The sequence below is a fragment of the Anolis sagrei genome, chromosome 1 (genome assembly GCF_037176765.1).
Source record: "Anolis sagrei isolate rAnoSag1 chromosome 1, rAnoSag1.mat, whole genome shotgun sequence".
NCBI classification, from domain to species: Eukaryota; Metazoa; Chordata; class Lepidosauria; order Squamata; family Dactyloidae; genus Anolis; species Anolis sagrei.
The window spans coordinates 246,343,032-246,361,187 of NC_090021.1; the positions used below are offsets into that span (position 1 = coordinate 246,343,032).

The following is an 18,156-nucleotide window of genomic DNA, read 5'->3' on the forward strand; positions in this document are numbered from 1 at the left end:
GAGTTCCACAGTGAAGATGCACTCTCCGTCTGAATATAATGAAAGGAAATCCCTATCTTGCATTCTGGTTTGAACACTGAGTTTGATTGTTCAGCTTAGGCTGATATTGAAGAGGCCTCGCCAGAAGTCTGTTTGGTGAAAGGGTGGCCTCCTTTTTTCTTGCTCATGTTAACGACATCCAAAGCACTACAATAAGGCATTGTTAATTCCTTTAGATATTTTGATGATATGGGAGAGCTTTTGTATTAAATATTCCAAATTTCACTCCACCATATTGAGATTGAAATTGGACACTTTTTGAAGGGATTCTATCCCTAATGGCAGGCATAGCTTCTCCAGGTTAATTTCTTAATATCTAAGACGCCTTCCATTTGTCTGAATAAAATCCCACATTGTCTGCTTTGATCTGGAATATATGGCAGTATGGACTCAGATATCCCAGATCAAAGCAGATACTGTGGGATTTTCTGCCTTGATATTCTGGATTATATGGCTGTGTGGAAGGACCCTTAGAAATAAATGTAAGTATTTTTGAAAGCGAATGGAAGTCCGGTGCCAGTATGTTTTTGGCAATAAACTGAGGTGTAAACAGCTTCTCTCTCTGCTGAAATATAATTATTTTTTTTAAAGGAAATATTTGCAAGCTGACAAATACAATGATTTTTCCCCCCTGTTATTTTACAGAGAAGATTTCATTTTCAAAGAAATAACCCACATGTTTGGCAAGGCAAACCACATAATTTAATCATTTATTCATTTAATACATTTATTCAAGCTGTTCCTAGATTACTCTTTTCAGCTGAATGCCAGACATGTTATGGTGTGAAGTTGCAAGAAGGCAAGAGTTGTGATCCAAAAGTACAAAGCAAAATCAATGCCTTTATTCAAAAATAAATGTCTAAATCTAACATTTTAAAACAGCTATTAAATGCTAATGTTGGCTTCTATGTTCAAGTACAAGGCCACCATCATTGCAGATTATTTCATGTAGTATTTGTAAGTCCCATTCATAAATTGGTCTCCACTCTGTTGCTGTTATTTGACATCAAGTCCACTTCAATTTATGGTGATCCTATGAACCAGAGGCCACATGGGACTGTAGCTGCGTTGATTGAATCACTCCACTTTTAGTGCGGTCCCTTTCCCCCCTACTGCTTTCCACTTAAGCAATACCCTCTTTCCCAATGACTTTTGTTATCTTCTATCCAACATACAATAGCCTCACTTTAGTCATCTTAGGGCCCTTCCACACAGCCATATAACCCAGAATTGGGCCATGGTGATGCAACAGGTTAAACCATTGAAGCTGCTGAACTTGCTGACTGGTTGGCAGTTCAGATCTGTGGGCCGGGATGAGTTCCCATTGTTAGCCCTAGCTCCTGCCAAACAAGCAGTTCAAAAACATGCAAATGTGGGTATATCAATAGGTATCGCCTCAGGGGAAAGGTAAAAGGTGCTCCATGCAGACATGCCAGCCACATGACCAGGAGGTGTCTATGGACAACAAATGATGAGCACCTCCCCCAGAGTCAGAGATTGGTACTACCCTAAGAGCCAGAGATGAAAGGGGAAGCCTTTGTCTTTGTCTGTGTATTTGTATTTTCAAGCCTTTTAATGTTTGCCTGTGTTTTGTATATGCTGGAATTCACCCTGAGACCCCTTGGGGAGATACGGCGGAATACAAATAAAGTATTATTGACACAAAAACACAGTACAGCACAGCAAACGAAATCTATATGCTGGATTTCGTATCACAAAATCACAAGTCAAACACTTCCCAAGCGTCTAAGACTGTGTGATGTATTATTATTATCATCATCATCATCATCATCATCATCATCATCATCATCATCACCAAGACAGAAAATCCTCCGGTATCTGCTTTGAACTGGATTATCTGAGTCCACACTGCCATATAACCCAGTTCAAAGAAGATAATGTGGCATTTTATACAGTTGTGTAGAAAGGACCTTCGTTCTTTCTTCTAGGATGCATTAGTATGCCTTTTTAGTAGTTCCATGACATTATTTAGAATTATCATACAGCGTCACATTTCAGATGAGTTGATCGTCTTCCTGTTGTTTTTCTTCGCTGTCTGTCCAATTTTCACAACTGTGTATAGAAATCATAAATACTGTGGCATGGATGATCTTAACTTGGTGATATGCTTTTACATTTGAATCTGTACCCACTTTCTTTCCCGGTTCCACTTCTCCCAATGGTATACAGAATGCAGACACCTTATAAAAGACAGACAAATCTGTCAGTTTTACTTCTTGCCACATTTGCTCCTTTTTACTTTTTCACAGAACTCACTTTCACTACCATGGCAACATCCTTTGAAATGCTAGGATTACCAGTTTAAGGAGAGTGTTTAGAACTCTAGCCAGAGAGCTCTAGTGCATCATCCAACTAAGAAGCACAGGATTCCATAGGATGCAGCCAGTGAAAGCAGAATTATAGCACTTTAACTCTGAAAGAGCCCTACGTCTCATGTTTTCTCCATCGGATTTCTGAAAACCTTTGCGAGTTTGTGTATACTGTTATCAGAATCAAATTTTTAGAATTCTCAGTCATCTCCACTGACTTATTTACCAACAAGATAGTCTCTGTAGGTTTATTCTTAAGTTGAATTTTTATGTAAGCTGGAACAGGTGTATTTTAATATTTATATCTTTTTACCTTAACACCCCATGGTGTTTGTTTTGCTGTCTGTACCCATTCAGAAGATTTCACCTCACTTTCTGTCTCTGTGTGAACTGGATTTTGGAAAAAAAACAAAAACGCTTGTTATGGGAAAAGGATTGGTGAGTAAACTTAAGTAGCGACACTTTTTCCCCATAACTCTTCCAGGAGGGAATTTCCCTTCCGAGGGGTAGATTTCTCTCACTTTCTGTTGTGTCATCCACATTCTTAACTATGAGTCATTTGTAAATTAGATGTTTGTAACTTAGGGACTGACTGTTGTAATGTCTGTTATAAATAGGAGCAATTATACCTGCTTTTAGGAAAACAATCAATGGCAACCCTAACTCTGTAAAAACTCTGTAAAACTGTTAGTGACATGCCACAAAATTTTAATCAGAACAATGTCCAATACATGTCACAATGTGTTTTATAAGACAAATGATATATTATTATAATCTGTGATAATCATACACAGAACAGAGTTTACTGGCACAACATGACAAATAAAGAAAACTAGACATTGCAAATAAAGAAAAGTCCAGGGTAACAGTAATACCATATTTGTACACTCTCTTCTACAAGTAAAAAAGAGCACAATATAAACTGTTTATGATCTTCATCAGAAACCATTTTCCTTCTATAGTTTAATGCTCCTCGATTCAAAATATATAATAAAAACTTAATCTAACTTGCATATATGCCTTAAACTACAATCTGCATGTAGTATAATCGTCTATATGCTAGACCCCAGTCTCTTTTGTATGACAGTGTAGATGTCCATATGCAGTGGGAACTTGAAAGCAGGTCTTGAATATATTGTCGAAGGCTTATGGACATATAGCCCGAAAAAACCTACAACAACCCGGTCTTGAATAGTTTACTGGTTATAGTCTCCCAGGGCTGAACAATATTGGTTTGGGGCAATTATGCTATATTTTGAACAGGAAAGCCCCTGATCTTCAGGAAATTACTGCTGTTCTCTGTTGTCTTTTCATTTGTATAGCACAGAGTTACCACTATGTTACAGTTGTATATTATGTTGCATTTTTCTTATTAATTTGTTTGTAATAATGCCTATGTTACATTACTATTGAATTTATTACATTGTTTTCAATCCATCCATCCATTGCTTGATTTGTATCTCTTCTTTTCTCCAAGATTGGGATTCAAGGTAATTTACAGTATAAAAGAAATACTGTACAAGGACACAAATAACTAAAATACGAACAATTGAGATGAAAAGAGTATGAAACAGACCCACTTTGCTGTATTTAATAGCAATAACATAATCTATGATTTATTATTATCTGTGACTGTCAAATATAAAATCATAGACTGAGCAAAATATGTATCTTCTTGCTTGTATGAGTGAGGGCCCTGCCACACAGCTGTATAAAATCCACATTGAACTGGATTATATGGCAGTGTGGACTCAGGTAACCCAGTTCAAAGCAGATATTGTCGATTATCTGCCTTGATATTTTGAGTTACATGGCTGTGTGGAAGGGCTCTGAGTTGCTGCTTCTATTTAACCATGTAAACATGTATTACTTCTACAATGGATTCCTTTCCTTGATACAAGCTAAAGTTTCAGATGACTAAACATTTTGGTCAAAGCTCACTGTGTTTTACACCGTGTTATACCTGAACCTATAAAGGCTGAAGTAGGACTCAGGGTGAGGTTACAGGGAGGGCAGAATGCAAAAGTAAGAATTCTGCCTTTATGAAATTTGTTTTTAGTTCCCGAATTTCTATTATTAGTGCAACTTAAAACTTCAGCTCTGTCTTCAGACATACAGTTTAGATGTGAAATAAAAAGGACAAAGTTAAAAAGCGAATAGAAGACATCTCATTTTGAGCAAAGCTAAAATTATGAGGACTGAAGGAAAAATGCAATGAGAGACAGAATTCTTATTTAAGGGGGCAATGCCCCTGTTTAATCCACCCAAGTTCAATGCATCTTACACAGTTACAATTGTGACGGCGCGTGTGGCGCCTCATATACTTAGAACTGTTAGTTGCAGGATTTTAAACTGCCATTTTATTTCTGTTTACCTTGTACATGTATAGTTAAATTTCATTGGTTACTATAGCTGTCAATTTATTGTTGTTGTGCACCAATTGGCTTGTTTCCCTAGTTCTGTTGTTTAGGCTCCGCCCCTTCCAAGGGAGAAAGGGAAGGTTTCTCCCTCACCCTTTTTACCTCAGTAAAAGACTCATTGGATGGACGTGTCCAAAAGCTTGGCCCAAAAGCCCCTGGCCAAGGCATTTTTTACTACCAGTTCTTAAGTTTTACCCCTGAGTCTTATTCTTTATGTTCAAACCCCCTGAACGAACATGTGAAGACTTCAGGCGCCCTCACACCAGTTCTTTGGCACCATAGGAAGGTCTTGTCCTTCAATTTAGGCCACTGAACTGGGGTTGTGGTTTGCTCCGGCATCCATAGCCATTGAGAGAGAGGGAACAGGAAAAGCTTCTCAGCTTATTACTCCTGGGACCCTGGACTTAGAGTTTACAAAGTATCTTTTCTCAGTTGAAACATAAAGTTTGTGTCAAAGAAAGAGAACTGTTAACAATAAACATCACTTCGAGTTAACTGTTGTGTTCTGGTCCTTGGGAGTTCCAGTTTCCCTAAAGGAGGGCAAGAAAGCAATCCCCTGGGGAAAGCAGTCACGTCCATGCCTCTTTCTCTATAGCCCCAGGCGCGACGGCACAACAATTATGTTTAGGACAGCTATTGTGCCACTCTAATAAAATACATATGAAACTACATAATGATGTATCTATGTGCCTTTCAATTACCTGTTGACTTACAGCGACCTGACAAATTTCACTAGGTTTTCTTAGAAAAGGAATGCTTAAGAAGTGGTTTTGCCAGTTCCTTCCTCTGAAATAATCCCTGCAGCACCTGGCATCTCTTTGTGGTCTCCCATACACATGGGTAGGATTGGCCTTGCCTATCATCCAAGATCCGATGGGACCCAGTGCCTTTAGGGTATTTAGACCTTATCTATCTATATAAATACTTGCTGTCCCCTGCCACATGTTGCTGTGGCCCAGTCTGTTGATCTGGAAAATAAAGTAATGAGAAAGTGTTGGTTTCTAATCTATGTAATTTCTTTATGCTTGTGGGTAAACAGTATTTCTTGCTGTTTCTTTGTCAGTGTTGAGAGTGTCTGGTTTGCCCACCCTGGAACATGCAGCATATCGTTGTTCTTCTTTAGGGGTCCCTTTCAAATCTATGATACTATATCTGTCTCTCTGTGTGAATCATATCCATCCATCTATCTCTATATCTATGGCTGGATGGCTCTTTGTCAGGAGGACTTGGATTACGTTTTCTTGCCCTGATGGAGTTGGACTGGATGGCCTTAAGCATTTTCTGTTGGTCATGGGGGTTCTGTGTGGGAAGTTTACCCCGATTCTGTTGTTCGTGGGGTTCAGAATGCTCTTTAATTGTAGGTGAACTGTGAATCCCAGTGACTACAACTCCCAAATATCAAGGTCTATTTTCCCCAAACTCCATCTGTGTTCATATTTGGGTGTATTGAGTGCTTGTGCCAAGTTTGGTCCAGAGCCATCATTGTTTGAGTCCACAGTGCTCTCTGGATGTAGTTGAACTACAACTCCCAAACTCAAGGTCAATGCCCACCAAACCCTTACAGTATTTTCTCTTGTTCATGGGAGTTCTGTGTGCCAAGTTTGGTTCAATTCCATTGTTGATGGAGTTCAGAATGCTCTTTGATTTATAAATCCCAGCAACCACAACTCCCAAATGACAAAATCACAATTTTAGAGTGATGGTCAATCTTTGTGTTGTGAGACATTTTGTTGCCGAATTTGGTGTGATTTCGTTCATTGGTTCTTTTGTCTTTAAGGTACTCATTATGCACAGAACATTTATAGATAGATAGATAGATAGATAGATAGATAGATAGATAGATATAGATAGATAGATAGATGGGAAATTATGAGGTGTTAGGGGGGCAATATAGGTCATTTAGAAGATCTAAGAGGACTTCACATTAAAAGTTTCCACTTCAAGTTTTACAAATGGTTTAGGTAGTGGTGGCACAGAGAGCTGGGCATGTTTTTTGCTCTCTCTGGGCTATTTAAAACCCAGAAAACACAAATTTTAACAACAGAAAGTGACCTCTTAAACTCTGATAGTGATCTAGGATATAAATGGTCTTGGGAAACAGGGGGCTTGTGGCACACATTTCCTAGATCTCAGGATATAAAGGTTTTCCCTTGACATTAAGTCTAGTTGAGTCTGACTCGGGGGGTGGGGTGGTGGTGCTCATCTTTTCTAAGCCGAAGAGCCAGCATTGTCTATAGATGCTTCCTGGTCATGTGGTCAGCATGACTGCATGGAGCGCTGCTACCTTCCTGCAGAAGCAGTACCTATCAATCTACTCACATTTGCATGTTTTCAAACTGCTAGATTGGCAGAAGCAGGGTCTAACAGCCGGAGCTTACCCCACTCCCTGGATTCAAACCACCAACCTTCCGATCAGTAAATTCTGCAGCATAGCAGTTTAACCCGCTGTGCCACAGTGCCCCCTTCTCAGCATATATATAACAGTGAGCACCTGCATTTACTTAACTGGGGCATCTTTTCCTCAAGGTCCCTCTCATCTTGCTGAAGCCTGAATATTTCCATAGTTATCCTTTTCAGACCTCTGGTGCCTGCTCTCTTGAGATCCACGCTACTTCGTTTTCTGCCACCTTCTTGCCTGCCCTATCATTATCCAATTCGGAAACAACACAACCAATGACATCTGGAGAACCTTGTATTCATCTTGCTTCCATGTCAGGAGGCCCATAGCCAATAGTGGCTTCCTCCTGTGCACTTGCTATTTCTTGTTCGAAGCCTATAAATTGACTCTGATTTATGTTGACATTATTGTAGGATTTTCTTCTTTTAAAGATAGAGAGTATAACTGGGAATTTCTTGCAGGCACCTTTTAGGGAAATTGGGCCATTGCTGTAACATGATATAATTTGTCCTCCAGGAGAAAAAGTGTTCTTTTACTTGTATGAGAGGGGGAAAAACAAAGTTCCAGCTTGTGAAAAATGAAAAAGTAACATTTTAATACATTTTAGTGAATAAAAATCTCCACTTAGCAGTTAACACTAGGTACAAAGCTCATGTGCTCTACAGTGATAAGTCCCATGCTTCCAAGCAAAGCAGCTGCATTTTACAAATCCTGATGGTTAATCAGACTTGGAGACAATGCCCATTTTAAGTGTAGATGTTGTGAATCTCATTTGTTGTCATCAACTTTGTCAGTAGTTCTGTGCTTCTTGTAACGTCCTAAGTAAAATAAAAAACAAAAATAAGACTCAGTATATGAACAACTTCTGATCACCCAACTAGTTCACTCTCAGTTTTATGAATGTTGGGGCAGAGGAAAGAAAGGCCTTTGTAATAGAAAAAAAAGACATGCACTTATCAGTCATGTCTGAAATCTAAAAGATTCATGTATGAAAACCAGCAGATGCCATCTGTGTCCAGTTCCTGCTAGATACCACAACAGTGGAAGAGCTGGCCCTCCTTGAATTTTTTAGAACTAATTATGATAAATACAATAAATACCACAGTGATCTGGAACGTTATTCAGCAACTTTTAAAAGAAGCTAAGCATTCTGCAACGCAGTTTTATCAAAATTACATTTTGCAATCAGGGCTGGATAGCCAGGATATTTTCTCCAACATTCCATAAACAACCCAACCAGCTGCTGCTTGGCAGAAAAAGGACAAAACAGAGCACCGCCCACGTATGCTATCTGTTGGAAGAGAAACTAGGAGAGTGCCATTCCAGCCCTCGAGTGCTACCACACTTGTTGCTTGACCCTACAGGATGATTGTACTGTTCTATAGAGCTGGGAGTTCTGTGCAAGGAAGGCCACGTGCAGCTCATTCTTAATACTGGAGCTGTATCTCAATGGCGAGGGCGTTTTTCAAGTGTAAGATACCAATTGGTTGACATTAACAGTCCTTCGTATCTTTCTCTGAAGGAATCCTGGTGTTTGTGAGAGCTAGGAAATGCCAGAGTATTCATGAAATATGTTCCAAACTGACAGCTCCTGGGGGCCTGAATATAAGAGCAGCCATGATTAAATGAGCCAAAGATATAACTACCATATATACTCAAGTATAAGCAAAGTTTTTCAGCCCCTTTTTTAAGCTACAAAAGTCCCCCTGGGCTTATACTCAAATCAAGGTTATTTATTATTTTACTCTGTTGTTGTTGTTATTACATGTATTATTTTACACTATTATTATTACATTTATTATTTTACTCTATTATTGTTATTATTACATTTATTAGTTTACTCTAGTTATTATTGTCATTATTACATTTATTATTTTACTCTATTATTATTATTACATTTATTATTTTACTCTATTACTGTTGTTATTACATTTCCATTGTTTTACTCTATTTTTATTTTTATTATTTTTACTTTATTATTATTGGAAGGCTACGTAAGCACATTTACACTGAAGGTTAGAATAATGGTTTAATTCAAGTTGGACAGTCTTACCTTAAATTCTAGTTTAATGTAAATACTCAAAAATATTTACCCTACTGATGCTTCAATTAATGTCACTTTATTGGAATCTATTTTTATTTTGAAATTTACCAGTAGCTGCTGCATTTTCCACCCTCAGCTTATACTTGAGTCAATACGTTTTCCCAGTTTTTTGTGGTAAAATTAGGTGCCTTGGCTTATATTCGGGTTGGGTTATACTTGAGTATATACAGGTAAACCAGAATTTCTGTAAACACAGAGGCCAATCAATTGCCTTTGAAAGGCCCATCAGCAGGAGTGAAGTACAGTTGTTTCTCAAGATTTGAGTTTTTACTTTTGCTAATTTAATTATTAATGGATTTGGTTAGATATTCCTTTGTTGTTGTTGTTGTTCATTCTTTCAGTTGTTTCCGACTCTTCGTGACCTCATGGACCAGCCCACGCCAGAGCTCCCTGTTGGTTGTCACCACCCCCAGCTCCTTCAAGGTCAATCCATTTACTTCAAGGATGCCATCCATCCATCTTGCCCTTGGTCGGCCCCTCTTCCTTTTTCCTTCCATTTTCCCCAGCACAATTGTCTTCTCTAAGCTTTCATTTCTTCTCATGATGTGGCCAAAGTACTTCATCTTGGCCTCTACTATTCTTCCCTCCAATGAGCAGCCGGGCTTTATTTCCTGAAGTATGGACTGGTTGGATCTTCTGGCAGTCCAAGGCACTCTCAGAACTTTCCTCCAACACCACAGTTCAAAAGCATCTGTCTTCCTTCGCTCAGCCTTCCCTATAGTCCAGCTCTCACATCATTGGTGACTACGGGGAATACCATTGCTAGATATTCCTAGATGCAACATTTTAAAGTCCTCCAGTATGGCTTTATGGTCAATGTCCTTCAATTTTGCTGGAGGAGCTAGAGATTTCTAGAGAGAAGTCTCTCTAGGAATCTTTAGGTCCTCCAATGCAATTCCAGCCAAAGTTGACCATGAAGTTGTGCTGGAAAATCTAGAAATTCCCAGGGAGGTATTCTCTCAAGTGAAAAACAGCAATTTCTTTGAGATTTTTCATTTCACAGGGATTTTTACCTCTAAACCCTAGAGAGAGAAGAGGGCTGATTGTACAGCAGAATCCATTCACATTCATGCTCCCAAGTCACTATAAATATTTGCATGGCTCTGTATGGAACTATCTCTTTTAAGTTGTAACTGCTAAAAAGCACTTTCCATAAATTTACATTAATCTAAGTTTTCTTCAAAGCAATGGTCATGTTGATAAAATGCCCAATAGCTCAGGCAGTCTGAAATAAGACCAAGTAATTAAGTCTTACCTTGACCAAACTCTTTAGGATTCTGGAAGAAAGAACCGGCTTGAAAGCATCAACTGCTACCACATCCAGATTGAGGACATCAGTGTAACACTGATAAAGCACTGCAGGGATCTGCCACACTTGGCAGTAACTGAGAACTGGGCACAACAAGGGCAGGGGAGAGAAAAGGCAAAAATGATCATTCACTTGCTCTTTTATGAGAAAATAAGAGAAAAACATGAAATGCCCAACAAATCAGATTGAACACACATTTTGTGACACTTTATAGGCGGGATCATGCATTACGCTCCACCCACAAAGACTTACATCCTTCCCTCCCACTAAGACATAAGACAATGTTGTTCTATTGGAAAATAAATAGTAACAGGTGGAAAAAAAAGAAAACACAGAGGGAAATAAGGTACTAAATATGTGGGTGGCCTATGAGCTGAGTTGGGCAGGGAGCTATTTTGCTACTTCAGGATGGGATCATGCATTATGCTCCACCCACAGAGACTCACATCCTTCCCTCCCATTGGAAAGTAAGTAATAATGCTATTGGAAAAAAAAGTAATAATGGTAAAAAGGGAAACACAGAGGGAAACAAGCTACTAAATGTGTAGGTGGCCTATGAGCCGAGTTTGGCAGGGAGCTATTTTGCTACTGCACGATGGCTTGTTTTCCCCTCCTTAGACTTCTGCTATGGGAAGAGATTCCATACCTGCCGCAGGAAGATCCCGTACAATATTTGGCTGTTCTAGAAGTGAGCAGCAGAGTTGATCCTTGAACTCTGTTGTCTTTAACGCTTTCAGAAAAGGAGAGGGAAGTGTTATAATTGACTCTGGTGTTTTATAATCTGTAACGGAACACGACGAAAGAACCAATACTTTCAAATTCGTATTCTGCAGGCATCCAAATACCTAGAATAAAGTTACAAATTTCAGGGCGAGTGTGACAAAATGCGAAAAGAGTGACTATACTGAGGCTATTTCACGCTAGCAGCTGATGCTAGTCACATTCCTTCCATGTGAAATCATCTCTAATGCCTCTGTGCAGGAAGCAGCCATGGAGAAGTGGCATTCACACAGGAAGCCAAATCGCAGAATGAACCCTGTGCCAATGTATCCAAGAGCAAGCCTCAGTGAGGTTTATTTATTTCGTGTCAAAGCATTGCACACATAGGTATAAAACTGACAAAAATAGAGGGAGCACAAGTAGCTAAATAATTTTTGACCAAAACGGGGCAACAGAGACTACATTGTCTTTAACTTTAAACAGTTATTCCTTTGTATATGAGGCAGGGCATTGTGGGCAAGCATACAGGTGCAGAGTTGTTGGTTCTGCTCCGTAGTCGCACAAGGTGGAGGATTCTTCTAGGTAGTCATTTTGCCAGGTTATCTTTTGATCTGCCCACTTCTGAGTCTGTTCAGGGACTTCCAATTTGCCCATTCTTGGTTTCTCCTGGAGGAAGACCCTCGTGGGGGACCATCCAATTGGGATTTCCTGGTTTAGCTACCCAGAGGGATATAGCCTTGATGTTGCTGGGGGAACATTAAGAGTGGTGGTTCTCATGAAGCTTTTCCTTGCTTTGTGTCTACTAGGAGGAGGCTGATAGCCATGCAGTGGGTGGCTTTCACAGTGTTCAACTTTATTTCTCTCCCAGTTAGCAGTGAGGTCAAGGGGACTTACTTCTGGGAAGGCACGCACACATTTACTGTTAACATTTATAGAAACAAGAGTGCTGATACGTCTTAGTCTTAGAGAGCCTCCACAAGGTTCCTTTGGAGACTAAATTTCCCCTCTCAGTGCATTCACTCTCTGTAACTCACATGGTGGCAGACCCTCAGTCCACAACTGATTTTCAATGAGAAATATAACCAGGACATTGCCAACTCCAGTAACAATAGCATACATGACCCTCGCTCTATGTTACCTATGCAAAAAACTTACCACTGTCCTTCTTACCTTTTCAAGCCATTGAAATTGTTGGTCTTCAGCCACATAACAATTGCACTGGCACAATAAAACCTGGAAATTGTAGTAAAACAAATTTCGTGAATTTCTGCAATGCCTTATTAACTGGCAATATAAATGATGATAATTCTGAAGGCAGGGACAGCAAAGTGAGTGCTTTTTTGATGGCCTTTGAACTCTTCTGACTCCTCAAATCTCTTTTTTTCTTCACATGCACTATTAAAAAGGTGCCCTTACGCATTGAGTTATCATGGAGCCCCTGGTGGTGCAATGGGCTAAACCCTTGTGCCAGGAGGACTGCTGACCAAAAGGTCAGCGGTTTGAATCTGGGAGATGGGGTGAGCTCCCGTCTGTCAGCTCCAGCTTCCCATGCAGGGATATGAGAGAAGCTTCCCAAAGGATGGTAAAATATCCAGGCAGCCTTTAGGCAATGCCCTTGCACACAGCCAATTCTCGCATACCAGAAGCAACTTGCAGTTTCCCATGTTGCTCATGACACGAAAAAAATATTTAAAATTCATTGAAGGGGTTCCCTAGCAACTGAATGAATTTTATTGTTACCGTTACCATCACAGATCAGGAGTGTAAAACTTTAAAACATTAAAAACAGAGTTATTTTGAAAGTTTTAATACTAAGACCAGAGATTCAAAACAGTAAAAGCAGAAAGTCCATGATATGGATTCAATCTACATGGTTTCATATACAATGCTTATAACATCTGTGGGTATAAATAAAATAAGTTAAAACATTATCTGCTAAAATAATCCACCATTGGATTTACACCCGATCTCCTGGGCCAAATACCTGGATGGGTCCTGTATTGTATAAGACATGCAAATCCCTTTCCAATATCATGCCCAAATCAGCTTAGAAATCATTTTGAGAATGTATGTCAGGGGGGCAGCAAGTGAACTCATTTCATACATTTTATTTATATTTAAAATAAAAATTAATTCATCAAAGATTTCTGCATATGGAAAAACACAAAAAGGTATTTGGATATCTTCACTAGTGTTCTAGGTTCCTTTCTCTGGACCTTCACATTTCTGTATAACTCTTTAAAAGCCAGGAGCTAAACAAAATATACTATGTTGCCGACACTGGTCCCAAACCACATGTATGGGATTCCAACACTTAAATATGAGTGTAGACACTACAGTGCATGGCAAATAGGATCATTGGTGCATCACTTAGCAGCTTAGCTAGGGAATCATGGTCATTATTTACTAACAAATCATGGTCATTATATACTAAGCTAGCAGCAGTTACCTTAGTTACTTAAGATCTTCCAAACCCTGTTTGGGGAGAAAGGAGGTAAAAAAAGGTGGTACTTACAGTAGGATCGGAAATCAAGCGATAAAACAAACAAAAGGAATCTGCTGGAAGGAATTTGGTTGTGTTTGACGTCCTGGTCCACTCATTCCATAATTTGACAGATCCAACTACCTCCCAAGAATCCGAACTCAAAACAAAGGAAGACAAGAATGCTGCAAACAAAGCCAGATTTGATTTATGGAACATTGTTGTGTCTGGCACGTTGTTATCAAACACATTTGCAATGTAGCCATTTAGTGATACACCTCAAGTACACAGTTTACATTATTTGAGGAGATATCTGAAGCTGATGGAAGTGACTCTACAACAGGCACGGGCAAACCCAGGCCTGGATGTGGCCGTTTGGACTCTTTTCTCAGGCCCCCCTCTCTCACACAATTCTATTCCTTCCTTCCTTCTCTCTTTTCTTTCTCCTTCCCTCCCTCTCTTCGTTACCTCCCTCTCCCCCCCCCCCCGTTCTTCCTTCCCTTCCACACTTTCAGTCTTCTTTCTCTTTTGTCTTTTCTTCCTTCCTTCCTTCCTCCCTCCCTTTCCTTTTTCTCCTTCCATCCTTTCTTCCCATCCACCCTTTTGTCCTTTCTTCCTTCTTTCTTCCATCCTCCTTACCTCCCTCCCGTAGTTTCTTACCTCCCTCCATCCTTCTTTTTCCTTCCTCCTTCCCTTCCTCCTTCCATCTTTCCCTTCCTCCCTTTTGTCTTCCTTTCCTTCCTCCTTATCTCCCTTTTTCTCCTTCCATCCTTCCCCTCTTTCCTACTTTCTCCTTCCTTCTCTCTTCCATTCCTTCTTATCTCCCTCCCTTTGTTCCTTACCTCCCCAATCCTTCTTTTTCTTTCCCCTTCCCTTCCTTCCATCCTTATTATTTATTTATTTATTTCCTGCATTTATTAACTGCCGCTCTCAGCCCTAGGGCGACTCGTGGCGGTGTACAGCACATAAAAGACAATTTACAATGAACCAAGACAACAAAACTAACATATCACTAATACACAACATCTAATTACACTAAAATAATCCGCTCCGTCTTATCGTGGAATCATAACAAATCTCGTAGTCGTAATCCATTCCAGTTGTCATTTCCAGTAACATAGCACTCAGTTGAATGCCATCTCGAAAAGCCATGTCTTCAGGCCCTTGCGAAAGGCCATAAGGGAGGGCGCCTGTCTGATGTCAGCAGGGAGGGAGTTCCACAGCCGGGGGGCCACCACCGAGAAGGCCCTCTCTCTCGTCCCCGCCAGACGTGCCTGTGAGGCAGGCGGGATCGAGAGAAGGGCCTCCCCAGATGATCTCAAGGTCCTCGTGGGCTCATAGGCCGAGATGCGGTCCGCAAGGTACTTTGGGCCGGAACCGTTTAGGGCTTTGTAGGATAACACCAGCACCTTAAATTGGGCCCTTCCCTTCGTCCTTCCATCTTTCTCTTCCTCCCTTTTGTCTTCCCTCCTTCTCTCTTTCCTTCCTCCTTACCTCCCTTTCTCCTTCCATCCCTTCCACCCTTTTGTCCTTCCTTCCCTCTTTCCTTTCTCCTTCCTTCCTTCTCTTCCCTTCCTTCTTACCTCCCTCCCTTAGTTCCTTACCTCCCTCTTTCTTCTTCCATCATTCTCTCTTTCCTTCCATCCTTTTGTCCTTCCCTCTTCATTTCCTATTTCCATCATTTGCTTCCTTTTGTCCTTCCTTACCTCCCTCCCCCTCCCTCTTTCTCTTTCCAACCTTCCCTCCCTCCATTTCCTCCTTCTTTCCTTCTCTCTTTCCTTCGTTCTTTCTTTCCATCCATCACTGGGCAGCCAGTCCTCTTAACGGAGTGCTAACATGCAGCCCCCAATTCAGAAAGTTTGCCCCTGCCTGCTCTACAAGGGGTTAACAGTGGGTTAAACAATCAAAGCAAGCAAAGAAATGAATACTATTGCTTACCTACTGCGTTCTGACCCACAGCCAAGATGAACTTTGAGCAAGGAAGCTGCTCTTCCAGAGAGGCCTTCAGTCCCGGATTCCAGACAAGGTGAACCTCCCTGAATAAAATAAAATACTATGTGAAATCATGCTAGGTGCATAAGATATATATGGAGCAGAAATAAATTTTGTGTTTAGATTGGGGCACAAACTCCAAGATATCTCATTTTTTGTACTCATATGCAAATGCAAGTATTGCAAAAACCCAAAACCCAAACATTTCAGGCAAAGGATACTCAACTTGTAAAAGTAGCATTGACAAAAGTTCTAGATATGCATAGAGATGGAGAGGAGGCTGCAATGATTCAGCATGCACTCTGCACATGCTCTAGGGCTGCAGATTTCAGAAAGGTGGGGCTAGATGTCCTCCTTAGGTGCATCTACACCTGGCCTGGGTGGACTTGGGCGCTTAAGCGGCTGAGGGGGAAAAGGAAGGGGCCTGAGGCTGTTAGGAATGCTGGGAGTTGGAGTCCAAAAGACCTGGAGGGCCCAAGTCCACCCAGACCTGATCTACACGGTTTGACCCCACTTGGACTGCCCTGGCTCAATGCAATGGGTTCCTGGGAGCTCTAGTTTCACAAGGTCTTTACCTTCCTTTGGGAAAGAGTGCTGGAACTTCTCCCAACTGCAATCCAAATGATCCGACAGCAGAGTCAGCCTGCATCAAACCTACAGTGTGGGTGGATGCAATCCTCCCCCCTCCCCAATCCCGGTCTACCTTTTCTCCTGGAGGGCGAGGCGGATCTGGCGGTCCTCCGGCGTCTCCTGGCGTTGGGCGGCAGCCTCCTCTTCCTCCTCCTCTTCCTCGTCCAGCCCCGCGCGGGACCGGGTGGCCACCACTTCCCCGAAGAACGTGGCCATCGCGTGCACGCTCTCTCTCTCTCGGTCTCCCTCTTGTATTTACGCAGCAGAGCAGCGTCTCCAATGCAGGGGCGCTTCCGGGAGAGCGGGCATGCGCAGAAGGAGCCCTTGAAGCCAGCCGCGATGCTTCCATCTTGCCCTCAGTTGCGAAACCAGATGCTGGTGTGTTGCTATGAGTTTGGCGGGCTGTATGGCCATGTTTCAGAAGCATTCTCTCCTGACGTTTCGCCCACATCTATGACAGGCATCCTCAGAGGTTGTGAGGTCTGTTGGAAACTAGGCAAGTGGGGTTTATTCATATATCTGTGGAATAATGTCCAGGGTGAGAGAAAGAACTCATGTCTGCTTGAGGCAGGTGTGGATGTTGCAATTGGCCACCTTGAGTAGTATTGAATGGCCTTGCAGCTTCAAAGTCTGGCTGCTTCCTGCCTGGAGGAATCTTTCGAATCATAGAATCATAGAGTTGGAAGATCCCTCATGGGCCATCCAGTCCTACCCCCTGCCAAGAAGCAGGAAAATTGCATTTAAAGCAATGCCATCCTTCCTCTGTTTAAAAGCTTTCAAAGAAGGAGCCTCTACCACACTCCGGGCAGAGAGTTCCACTGCTGAACGGCGCTGACAGTCAGGAAGTTCTTCAGGTGGAATCTCCTTTCCTGTAGTTTGAAGCCATTGTTCTGCATCCCAGTCTCCAGGGCAGCAGAAACAAACTTGCTCCCTCCTCCCTGTGACTTCCTCTCACATATTTATACATAGCTATAATGGCTCCTCTCAGCCTTCTCTTCTTCAGGCTAAACATGCCCAACTCTTTAAGCCACTCCTCATAGGGCTTGTTCTCCAGACCCTTGATCATTTTAGTCCCCTGCCTCTGGACATATTCCAGCTTGTCAATATCTCTCTTCAATTGAGGCAGGTGTGAATGTTGCAATTGGCCACCTTGATTAGCATTGAATGACCTTGCAGCTTCAAAGTCTGGCTGCTTCCTGTCTGGGGGAATCCTTTGTTGGGAGGTGTTAGCTGGCCGATTGTTTCCTGTGTGGCATTCCCCTGAGTGATAGTATGATAGCTGGGTCTGGAAGTGCCGAGCATTACGCAAATTCTGCAATGGCGGTTGTGAATAAGGAAAGGGGATAATATATTTCGTAGTTGCATTTGGTGAAGGGATAGAAAGGAGGGGAGGGTTAGGGTTTAGGTTTATGATTATGGTTTGGTTAGGGTTAGGGTTAGGGTTAAGGTAAAGGTTCAGGTACGGGTTAGGGTTTTACCATTAAAGAGCTCTTACATTCCTTTTATAATATTAGTGTTCCGTTCTGCGTTGTGTAAACAGCGCTCCCGAAGGGGCAGAGCAGAAACAGTGTAACTCTCAGGACTTCTGGACCCAGCTTTCATACTATAACCTTCCCCTGTTTTTTGAATGTTGTTCATTCGTTCAGTCGCTTCTGACTCTTTGTGACCTCATGGACCAGCCCACGCCAGAGCTCCCTGTCAGCTGTCGCCACCCCCAGCTCCTTCAAGGTCA

At 41.5% G+C, this 18,156-nt stretch overlaps 1 protein-coding gene across 1 annotated transcript; it reads right to left on the minus strand.

The window, feature by feature from the left end:
• Window positions 1-7,755: 7,755 nt before the first annotated feature.
• On the minus strand, window positions 7,756-16,714 carry PSMG1 (proteasome assembly chaperone 1). Its single transcript, XM_060768279.2, has 7 exons — window positions 16,498-16,714; window positions 15,741-15,838; window positions 13,836-13,987; window positions 12,491-12,553; window positions 11,247-11,445; window positions 10,547-10,683; window positions 7,756-8,005 (listed from the first exon to the last, which is right to left on the minus strand). Exons 1-7 carry the CDS (start codon window positions 16,638-16,640, stop codon window positions 7,934-7,936), a joined length of 864 nt encoding a protein of 287 aa, XP_060624262.2. The 5' UTR covers window positions 16,641-16,714; the 3' UTR covers window positions 7,756-7,933.
• Window positions 16,715-18,156: the final 1,442 nt, after the last annotated feature.

Coding starts and splice junctions, on each gene's coding strand:
- PSMG1 (XM_060768279.2), bottom strand. CDS start 16,640: ATGGCCACGTTCTTCGGGGAAGTGGTGGCCACCCGGTCCCGCGCGGGG. Junction 15,839..16,497: donor CTCGCCCTCCAGGAGAAAAG/GTAGACCGGGAT, acceptor TATTTTATTCAG/GGAGGTTCACCTTGTCTGGA. Junction 12,554..13,835: donor GCTTGATTTCCGATCCTACT/GTAAGTACCACC, acceptor TACAATTTCCAG/GTTTTATTGTGCCAGTGCAA.